The sequence below is a fragment of the Anomaloglossus baeobatrachus genome, chromosome 9 (assembly GCF_048569485.1).
Source record: "Anomaloglossus baeobatrachus isolate aAnoBae1 chromosome 9, aAnoBae1.hap1, whole genome shotgun sequence".
NCBI lineage: Eukaryota > Metazoa > Chordata > Amphibia > Anura > Aromobatidae > Anomaloglossus > Anomaloglossus baeobatrachus.
Window position 1 is genome coordinate 218,583,086 of NC_134361.1, and position 11,896 is coordinate 218,594,981.

Sequence of the window (11,896 nt, forward strand, 5' to 3'; positions counted from 1 at the left end):
AGGTGCCCCCCTCCACTGAATTGCATTTTCTTCCCCAGAAGGTGCTGACAGCCGCAGTGAGGAGATGGTGGGGGGATCATCCAGGTGAGATGGTGGGGGGATCATCCAGGTGAGGAGATGGTGGGGGGATCATCCAGGTGAGGAGATGGTGGGGAGATCATCCAGGTGAGGAGATGGTGGGGGATCATCCAGGTGAGGAGATGGTGGGGGGATCATCCAGGTGAGGAGATGGTGGGGAGATCATCCAGGTGAGGAGATGGTGGGGGGATCATCCAGGTGAGATGGTGGGGGGATCATCCAGGTGAGGAGATGGTGGGGGGATCATCCAGGTGAGGAGATGGTGGGGGGATCATCCAGGTGAGGAGATGGTGGGGGGATCATCCAGGTGAGGAGATGGTGGGGGGATCATCCAGGTGAGGAGATGGTGGGGAGATCATCCAGGTGAGGAGATGGTGGGGGGATCATCCAGGTGAGGAGATGGTGGGGGGATCATCCAGGTGAGGAGATGGTGGGGGGATCATCCAGGTGAGATGGTGGGGGGATCATCCAGGTGAGGAGATGGTGGGGGGATCATCCAGGTGAGGAGATGGTGGGGAGGATCATCCAGGTGAGGAGATGGTGGGGGGGATCATCCAGGTGAGGAGATGGTGGGGGGATCATCCAGGTGAGGAGATGGTGGGGGGATCATCCAGGTGAGGAGATGGTGGGGGGATCATCCAGGTGAGGAGATGGTGGGGGGATCATCCAGGTGAGGAGATGGTGGGGGGGAACATCCAGGTGAGGAGATGGTGGGGGGGATCATCCAGGTGAAGAGATGGTGGGGGGATCATCCAGGTGAGGAGATGTTGGGGAGATCATCCAGGTGAGGAGATGGTGGGGGTGATCATCCAGGTGAGGAGATGGTGGGGAGATTATCCAGGTGAGGAGATGGTGGGGAGATTATCCAGGTGAGGAGATGGTGGGGGGATCATCCAGGTGAGGAGATGGTGGGGGGATCATCCAGGTGAGGAGATGGTGGGGGGATCATCCAGGTGAGGAGATGGTGGGGAGATTATCCAGGTGAGGAGATGGTGGGGAGATCATCTAGGTGAGGAGATGGTGGGGGGGATCATCCAGGTGAGGAGATGGTGGGGGGATCATCCAGGTGAGGAGATGGTGGGGGGGGATCATCCAGGTGAGGAGATGGTGGGGGGATCATCCAGTTGAGGAGATGGTGGGGGGATCATCCAGGTGAGGAGATGGTGGGGGGATCATCCAGGTGAGGAGATGGTGGGGGGATCATCCAGGTGAGGAGATGGTGGGGGGGATCATCCAGGTGAGGAGATGGTGGGGGGATCATCCAGGTGAGGAGATGGTGGGGGGATCATCCAGGTGAGGAGATGGTGGGGGGATCATCCAGGTGAGGAGATGGTGGGGGGATCATCCAGGTGAGGAGATGGTGGGGGGATCATCCAGGTGAGGAGATGGTGGGGGGATCATCCAGTTGAGGAGATGGTGGGGGGATCATCCAGGTGAGGAGATGGTGGGGGTGATTATCCAGGTGAGGAGATGGTGGGGGGATCATCCAGGTGAGGAGATGGTGGGGGGATCATCCAGGTGAGGAGATGGTGGGGGGATCATCCAGGTGAGGAGATGGTGGGGGGATCATCCAGGTGAGGAGATGGTGGGGGGGATCATCCAGGTGAGGAGATGGTGGGGGGATCATCCAGGTGAGGAGATGGTGGGGGGATCATCCAGGTGAGGAGATGGTGGACGGATCATCCAGGTGAGGAGATGGTGGGGGGATCATCCAGGTGAGGAGATGGTGGGGGGATCATCCAGGTGAGGAGATGGTGGGGGTGATCATCCAGGTGAGGAGATGGTGGGGGGGATTATCCAGGTGAGGAGATGGTGGGGGTGATCATCCAGGTGAAGAAAGGGTGGGGGTGATTATCCAGGTGAGGAGATGGTGGGGGTGATCATCCAGGTGAGGGGTGGGTGGCACCACGCGCTGCTCCTCCTCCGTTTGGCCGTCCTTTTATCCAGGTAAATATAAAACCAGCGCGGTGCAGCTCCAGGTAGAAGTGTCTGCTCCCTCAGCTCAGAGACGATGGCGGTGTCCAGCCTGCAATACACCATGGGGATCTCCAGCGGCTTCAAGGTCTACATCCTAGAAGGTAGGAGCCACCTTCTCCATGTCCACCTTCCCCTATTAATAATGTTTTTTCCCCAAAAAGTTGTTTAATTTTGGGGAAATCTTGATGGCCACCTCCTTGACGCATGCTTTGCCCATCCTATCGAGGACCTGAGATGCCATCACTAACATATCCTCTATGTCTGCAGGGCAGCACAGCGCACGCAACGTGGACCGGTACCGTCCATTATCCAACCCCAGAGTACCAATCTATCCCATCAAACGAAAACTGAGCCCAGATCCTCTGCAACCTCAGAAGAGGCTCTGCTCCTCCAACCAACAGAACAGGTAAATACCACCTTAAATAATGCCGCCTAACTATAAACATCCCTACGTGGAGTTCTGCAGAGGGCATTTTGCCCCAAAAACTCCACATTTAGTTTTGCAAACCTCCCTGAGATACCAAACTAAGAATTCCTGAATTTCTTCCAGGGTCAAGTCTTCTCATTCACCAGGAAAACAACCTTCAGCAGCTGAAGTCACCGGTCCTAACGTTTTTGCTTCTCACGTGGACCTTCAAAATGTCCTGAAAAGGTTAATACCTGAGCGGAGACTCTTGGAAAGGAAGGAGAGCCGAGAAACCGTAGAGGAGCAACCTCTAGCCTTGGTCAAAAAGTTGGAGAAGCCAATGGAGCAACCTATGGTGTCCCCGGCCATGTTACAGCAGGTGGGTGATGTCCTCACGGATGACCATGGGTGGTCTATAGAATCTTCGTTAGGGTCCACTTGGCCAAAGTTCTACAGAAGCTTTGTAAGGGTCCACTTGGCCAAAGTTCTACAGAAGCTTCGTAGGGGTTCACTTGGCCAAAGTTCTACAGAAGCTTCGTAAGGGTCCACTTGGCCAAAGTTCTACAGAAACTTTGTGAGTGTCCACTTGGCCAAAGTTCTACAGAAGCTTCGTAAGGGTCCACTTGGCCAAAGTTCTACAGAATCTTTGTGAGTGTCTACTTGGCCAAAGTTCTACAGAAGCTTCGTAAGGGTCCATTTAGCCAAAGTTCTAGTAAGGGTCCACTTGGCCAAAGGTCTGCCTAATATAACTTTGCTTCTTTCGATTTCAGATGAGACCTTCTGTAATCACCTGCATCTCAAGACCCAAACCGAGTCCACCTCCCGAAAACAAGACAGGTCCACTACGAGACTCACACACCCAACGTAAGTTCCCAAGTTTTGGGACCTTCACTTCTAATCATTGCGTTGTGTCAAGTCCTAAACCTGACGCCGGTGTCTCTGTAGGGTCGCCCAGAACCTGCTCTCCGGACATAGAAGAACATTTCCAAAGAAGCCTCAAATCTTGCACCCCCAAACCCAGCGCCCACTCCCCTCCATGCCAGTCCTCCAACCCTTCAGTAGAAGACCATTTCTCCAAAGCCTTGGGGTCCCGATGGCTCCTAATCCGAGCGGCGGCAGACTCCCCGTCTTCCCAACAGAAGCCCACCAGACATTAGCGCCGACCACCACCACCTAGGCTGGACCTTCCACGCTTACGAGACCACTGCCAGAAAAAGACTTGACGCCCCTTCCCACCTTTTGTAATATATATTTATTTTATCATGGTCTCCGAGTGAAGAATTTTGGGGGTCCGGGCGATGATTCGGGGAGGGGGGGGGCGATGACTTTTGCCTTTATTATGTTTATGTCGGATTGATGTGTAAATATGGAACGATTTTAATAAAAGTGATTTGTTTAATTACAGACTACGTTGTCTACACGTCCAAAAATGGGACCTGGTGCCAGAAGCTAGAGAAAAAAAAGTGTCTTGCAAAAGTATTCAACCCCCTTTAAATTGAGATTTTAATTTGATGATATCCGTTTTCTCTTTCTTCACGGTGATAATATCCTTCTTCTTCATCGATGGGGTGTGAATACTTTTGCAATGCAGAGCACCAGCCTTCCCTAGATAATACCGTACAGATCCTTCATGACTCTGCTTGCTGTCAGTGAATAATCCCGCGTCATCCCCCCCCAACCCCGCACTCCGCCGCTTGTTATGTCGTCATTAGGTACACCGCGTGTTTATATTCCATTGTAACAAACCCTCAGCTGCCAGAAGTGTCCAGGATGACGGGCGCTGACAGCAAGCAGAGTTATTGACCCCATTGGCGAGGATTGCTTTTCACTATGGCTGAGGTTGCATAAGTATAGACGCCCTAGCGCTCTCAGTATGGATGTAATGGAGGAGAGCGCTGAGGTCCGGGGTAACACCGGCGTCCCTCCTATTATTCCTGACAACAGGCAGGTCCGAACCTGACAACCACCAGGTGCTGCCTGACTCAGCGCACTGCAGACGGCGGCCATGAGTCACCTGACCTCGAGGACTGGCGGCACCAATATACGGGAGGAACAGACGGGCATCACCCCGAGTACCACAGCGGAGAGGATTAGATACACAGCTCAGCAGACAGTATCACACAGGAGAGGATTAGATACACAGCTCAGCAGACAGTATCACACAGGAGAGGATTAGATACACAGCTCAGCAGACAGTATCACACAGGATAGGATTAGATACACGGCTCAGCAGACAGTATCACACAGGAGAGGATTAGATACACAGCTCAGCAGACAGTATCACACAGGAGAGGATTAGATACACAGCTCAGCAGACAGTATCACACAGGATAGGATTAGATACACAGCTCAGCAGACAGTATCACACAGGAGAGGATTAGATACACAGCTCAGCAGACAGTATCACACAGGATAGGATTAGATACACGGCTCAGCAGACAGTATCACACAGGAGAGGATTAGATACACAGCTCAGCAGACAGTATCACACAGGAGAGGATTAGATACACAGCTCAGCAGACAGTATCACACAGGAGAGGATTAGATACACGGCTCAGCAGACAGTATCACACAGGAGAGGATTAGATACACAGCTCAGCAGATAGTATCACACAGGAGAGGATTAGATACACAGCTCAGCAGTCAGTATCACACAGGAGAGGATTAGATACACGGCTCAGCAGACCGTATCACACAGGAGAGGATTAGATACACAGCTCAGCAGTCAATATCACACAGGAGAGGATTAGATACACAGCTCAGCAGACAGTATCACACAGGAGAGGATTAGATACACAGCTCAGCAGACAGTATCACACAGGATGGGATTAGATACACAGCTCAGCAGTCAGTATCACACAGGAGAGGATTAGATACACAGCTCAGCAGTCACTATCACACAGGAGAGGATTAGATACACGGCTCAGCAGACAGTATCACACAGGAGAGGATTAGATACACAGCTCAGCAGTCACTATCACACAGGAGAGGATTAGATACACGGCTCAGCAGACAGTATCACACAGGAGAGGATTAGATACACAGCTCAGCAGACAGTATCACACAGGAGAGGATTAGATACACAGCTCAGCAGACAGTATCACACAGGAGAGGATTAGATACACAGCTCAGCAGACCGTATCACACAGGAGAGGATTAGATACACAGCTCAGCAGACCGTATCACACAGGAGAGGATTAGATACACGGCTCAGCAGACAGTATCACACAGGATAGGATTAGATACACAGCTCAGCAGACAGTATCACACAGGATAGGATTAGATACACAGCTCATCAGACAGTATCACACAGGAGAGGATTAGATACACAGCTCAGCAGACAGTATCACACAGGATAGGATTAGATACACAGCTCAGCAGACAGTATCACACAGGAGAGGATTAGATACACAGCTCAGCAGACAGTACCACACAGGAGAGGATTAGATGCACAGCTCAGCAGACAGTATCACACAGGAGAGGATTAGATACACAGCTCAGCAGACAGTATCACACAGGATAGGATTAGATACACGGCTCAGCAGACAGTATCACACAGGAGAGGATTAGATACACAGCTCAGCAGACAGTATCACACCAGAGAGGATTAGATACACAGCTCAGCAGACAGTATCACACAGGATAGGATTAGATACACAGCTCAGCAGACAGTATCACACAGGATAGGATTAGATACACGGCTCAGCAGACAGTATCACACATGAGAGGATTAGATACACAGATCAGCAGACAGTACCACACCGGAGAGGATTAGATACACAGCTCAGCAGACAGTATCACACCGGAGAGGATTAGATACACAGCTCAGCAGACAGTATCACACAGGATAGGATTAGATACACAGCTCAGCAGACAGTATCACACAGGATAGGATTAGATACACGGCTCAGCACAGTATCACACAGGAGAGGATTAGATACACAGCTCAGCAGACAGTACCACACCGGAGAGGATTAGATACACAGCTCAGCAGACAGTATCACACCGGAGAGGATTAGATACACGGCTCAGCAGACAGTATCACACAGGAGAGGATTAGATACACAGCTCAGCAGACAGTATCACACAGGATAGGATTAGATACACGGCTCAGCAGACAGTATCACACAGAATAGGATTAGATACACAGCTCAGCAGACAGTACCACACAGGATAGGATTAGATACACAGCTCAGCAGACAGTATCACACAGAATAGGATTAGATACACAGCTCAGCAGACAGTATCACACAGGAGAGGATTAGATACACTGCTCAGCAGACAGTATCACACAGAATAGGATTAGATACACAGCTCAGCAGACAGTATCACACAGGATAGGATTAGATACACAGCTCAGCAGACAGTATCACACAGAATAGGATTAGATACACAGCTCAGCAGACAGTATCACACAGGAGAGGATTAGATACACTGCTCAGCAGACAGTATCACACAGAATAGGATTAGATACACAGCTCAGCAGACAGTATCACACAGGAGAGGATTAGATACACAGCTCAGCAGACAGTATCACACAGGAGAGGATTAGATACACGGCTCAGCAGACAGTATCACACAGGAGAGGATTAGATACACGGCTCAGCAGACAGTATCACACAGGAGAGGATTAGATACACTGCTCAGCAGACAGTATCACACAGGATAGGATTAGATACACTGCTCAGCAGACAGTATCACACAGGATAGGATTAGATACACAGCTCAGCAGACAGTATCACACAGGAGAGGATTAGATACACAGCTCAGCAGACAGTATCACACAGGATAGGATTAGATACACAGCTCAGCAGACAGTATCACACAGGAGAGGATTAGATACACAGCTCAGCAGACAGTATCACACAGGATAGGATTAGATACACGGCTCAGCAGACAGTATCACACAGGATAGGATTAGATACACAGATCAGCAGACAGTATCACACAGGATAGGATTAGATACACAGCTCAGCAGACAGTATCACACAGGATAGGATTAGATACACAGCTCAGCAGACAGTATCACACAGGATAGGATTAGATACACAGCTCAGCAACAGTATCACACAGGAGAGGATTAGATACACAGCTCAGCAGAGAAGTGTCTGGTGCTTTATTCGTATTAATATTTTCCCACCCGTTCTATAGACTCGGAGATGTGGGTCGGAGACCTTATTAATGGTGGAGCCGTGCTGGCACCCCTGTGTCACCCTCCCCTGTCTCGTACTCCCCCGTCTCATCCTCCCCTGTCTCAAATGTCCCCGTCTCGTACTCCCCCCTGTGTCGTCATCCTATGTCTCGTAGTCCCCTGTCTCGTAGTCCCCTGTCTCGTAGTCCCCTGTCTTGTAGTCCCCTGTCTCGTAGTCCCCTGTCTTGTAGTCCCCTGTCTTGTAGTCCCCTGTCTCGTAGTCCCCTGTCTCATCCTCCCCTGTCTCATCCTCCCGTCTCGTATGCCCCTGCCTCGTACTCCCCTGTCTTGACCTCCCCTGTCTCGTACTCCCGTCTCCTACACCCATGCTTCGTACTCCCCTGTTTTCTCCTCCCCATCTCGTACTCCCTCGTCTCGTACTCCCGAGTTGCGTACTCTCCCATCTCGTCCTTCCCTGTCTCATACTCCCCCTTCTCGTCCTTCCCTGTCTCATACTCCCCCGTCTCGTACTCCCCCGTCTCGTACTCCCTTGTCTCGTACTCTCCCATCTCGTCCTTCCCTGTCTCGTACTCCCCCTTCTCGTCCTTCCCTGTCTCATACTCCCCCGTCTCGTACTCCCCCGTCTCGTACTCCCTTGTCTCATACACCCCTGTCTCGTCCTTCTCTGTCTCGTACTCCTACTTCTCGTACTCCCCCATCTCGTACTCCCCCGTCTCATACTCCCCCGTCTTGTACCCCCCCGTCTCATACTCCCCCGTCTCGTACTCCCCCGTCTCGTACTCCCCCGTCTCGTACCCCCCGTCTCGTACTCCCCGTCTAATACTCCCCCGTCTCATACACCCGTCTCGTACTCCCCCGTCTCGTACTCCCCTGTCTAGTACTCAACCTGTCTCGTACTCCCCCGTCTCATACACCCCTGTCTGGTACTCCCCTGTCTCATACACTCCTGTCTCGTCCTTCCCTGTCTCGTACTCCCCCTTTTCGTCCTTCCGTCTCATACTCCCCCATCTCGTACTCCCCCGTCTAGTACTCCCCTGTCTCGTACTCCCTTGTCTCATACACTCCTGTCTCGTCCTTCCCTGTCTCGTACTCCCCCTTCTCGTCCTTCCGTCTCATACTCCCCCATCTCGTACTCCCCCGTCTTGTACTCCCTTGTCTCATACACCCCTGTCTCGTCCTTCTCTGTCTCGTACTCCTACTTCTTGTACTCCCCTGTCTCGTACTCCCCTGAATAATACAACCCTGTCTCGTACTCCCCTGCCTTTGAATAATTTGCGTTATTTTTCTTCGCTTTTGACTAAATTTTATTATTTTTGGCTCGCGGATGTCGTCGTTCGGCTACCGATTTTTTATTACAAGTCCCGCTCGTAACACAATAGAGCCCCCGTACACATAACGTCGGCTGATCCCGCCAATATCGACTTCCGTCCTGGAAGACGTCTCGGTAAATCCGCCGTCGGATGAAAGCGCTCCTCGTATTTCCTGAGCTGTAATTAGGAGCCTTGGCTAATAAGAGGCGCAGATTGTGGCAGATGTGTAATCCTCGCAGCCACCACCCCACAGTCCCAGACAAGTCCTCGCAGCTTCTCGACATGTCACAGGTGCATTCCTCCCCACATGCCAGCCCGCCACAGCTGGCCCTGTAAGGTGTTACCTTCTTCAGACACCAATCCTGGGGCTATGAGTTGCTGAAGCTACAATCCACTCAGGAATACGATCCCCGGATCGACCGGTCGGACCGGTCTTCTGGAAGGAAATCCAAGACTCCAGGCTACCACTGAAGAATGCTTGAGTGTGTGTCACTCCATACAACAAAGTCAATTTGCCCCTCTGGGCATCTAAAAAGAACAATACTTTTGTCTACGGCCCAACTTCAAACAGGCCAAGCTCCTAGGAAGACAAAGAGCCATCTTGTATCATGTACAATAGACTTCATCAACATGTATGGGCGGCGGGTGGAAAATACTGCGGTGGGGGATGATTCTACCTGTCGGGGCTTCCATTACAATTACATATAAAGATTATTAATAGAATATACAAAGTCAGACTATACAAGATTGGGCAACGGGTTGATGGTTTATGTACGAAGAGAAGTTTATAGACATCTGGGCCCCAAAACAATCACAACAATCATTGTATAATTACAACCAAGCTGAGCCCAGAAATCTATTATAAAGGGAACCGCAATGGGGTCTGACCACATCCCATATTCATAATCTTCAATTTTTAATGAAATTAATATTTATAATATATAATGCTGTCTATTCAACAGTATAATCTAGGTATTGAGAGACGTTTATGGATGACTAGACCCACAAACCAATCACAACGATGATTGTATATGTATGACTAGGTTATTGAGTCCAGAAATCTATTATAAAGGGAACCGCAATGGGGTCTGACCACATCCCATATTCATAATCTTCAATATTTAATGAAATTATTATTTATAATATGTAATGCTGTCTATTCAACAGTATAATCTAGGTATTAAGAGAAGTTTATGGATGACTGGACCCCCAAACCAATCACAACGTTCATTGTATATGTACGACTAGGGTACTGAGTCCAGAAATCTATTATAAAGGCAACCGCAATGGGGTCTGACCACATCCCATACTCATAATCTTCAATATTTAATGAAATTATTATTTATAATATTCAAATTGTCTCTCCAGGATAGGAGACAAACTCTAGCGCAGCGCCACCTATTTATATATTTATAATATATAATGCTGTCTATTCAACAGTATAATCTAGGTATTGAGAGAAGTTTATGGATGACTGGACCCCCAAACCAATCACAACAATCATTGTATACGTAAGACTAGGGTACTGAGCCCAGAAATCTATTATAAAGGGAACCGCAATGGGGTCTAACCACATCCCATATTCATTATCTTCAATATTTAATGAAATTATTATTTATAATATATAATGCTGTCTATTCAACAGTATAATCTAGGTATTGAGAGACGTTTATGGATGACTGAATCCCCAAACCAATCACAACGATCATTGTATACGTACGATTAGGGTACTGAGCCCAGAAATCTATTGTAAAGGGAAGCGCAATGGGGTCTAACCACATCCCATATTCATAATCTTCAATATTTCATAAAATTATTATTTATAATATATAATGCTATCTATTCAACAGTATAATCTAGATATTGAGAGAAGTTTATTGATGTCTGGATCCCAAAACAATCACAACAATCATTGAAAAAGTACAACTAAGGTACTGAGCCCTGAAATCTATTATAAACGGAACTGCGATGGGGTCTGACCACATCTCATATTCAGAATCTTCAATTTTTAAAGAATGTATTATTTATAATTTTTCTATATAATGCTGTCTATTCAAAAGTATAATCTAGGTATTGAGAGAAGTTTATAGATGAATGGATCCCAAAAATAACCAACAATCATTGTATTAGTATGACAAGGGTACTGAGCCCAGATTTCTATTATAAAGGGAACCGGTATGGGGTCTGACCACATCCCATATTCAGAATATTTTCAATTTTTAATGAATTTATTATTTAGAATTTTTCTATATAATACTGTCTATTCAAAAGTATAATCTAGGTATTGAGAGAAGTTTATAGATGACTGGGTCCCCCCCAAAACACAAGGATCAATGTAAAAGTATGACAAGGATACTTAGCACAGAAATCTATTGTAGAGGGAACCGCTATGGGGTCTTACCATATCCCATATTCATAATTATTTAATTTTTAATGAATTTTTCATTTTTAATTTTTCTATATAATGCTGTCTATTCAACAGTATAATCACACAAATTATGATAACTAATAAACTGGTAAATATAATTCAGTACTAATAAAACTCTAAGAATGATAAAGATTCTATTCTAATTATATTCTTCTACATGGGAGAATTATAGTAGTTATATTCTTGTACATAGGGGCAGTATTATAGTAGTTACATTCTTGTACATAGTGGGCAGAATTATAGTAGTTATATTCTTGTACATAGGAGCAGTATTATAGTAGTTATATTCTTGTACATAGGGGGCAGTATTATAGTAGTTATATTCTTGTACATATTGGGCAGTATTATAGTAGTTGTATTCTTGTACATAGGAGCAGTATTATAGTAGTTATATTCTTGTACACAGGGGCAGTATTATAGTAGTTATATTCTTGTACATAGGAGCAGTATTATAGTAGTTATATTCTTGTACATAGGAGCAGTATTATAGTAGTTATATTCTTGTACATAGGGGCAGTATTATAGTAGTTATATTCTTGTACATA

The 11,896-nt window shown here is 47.7% G+C and overlaps 1 protein-coding gene across 1 annotated transcript; it reads left to right on the forward strand.

Annotated features, from left to right (window-relative positions):
• Positions 1 to 1,954: 1,954 nt before the first annotated feature.
• Positions 1,955 to 3,845, forward strand: LOC142250745 (uncharacterized). Its single transcript, XM_075322959.1, has 5 exons — positions 1,955 to 2,156; positions 2,323 to 2,461; positions 2,606 to 2,840; positions 3,232 to 3,325; positions 3,407 to 3,845. Exons 1-5 carry the CDS (start codon positions 2,090 to 2,092, stop codon positions 3,616 to 3,618), a joined length of 747 nt encoding a protein of 248 aa, XP_075179074.1. The 5' UTR covers positions 1,955 to 2,089; the 3' UTR covers positions 3,619 to 3,845.
• The last annotated feature ends 8,051 nt before the right edge of the window (positions 3,846 to 11,896 follow it).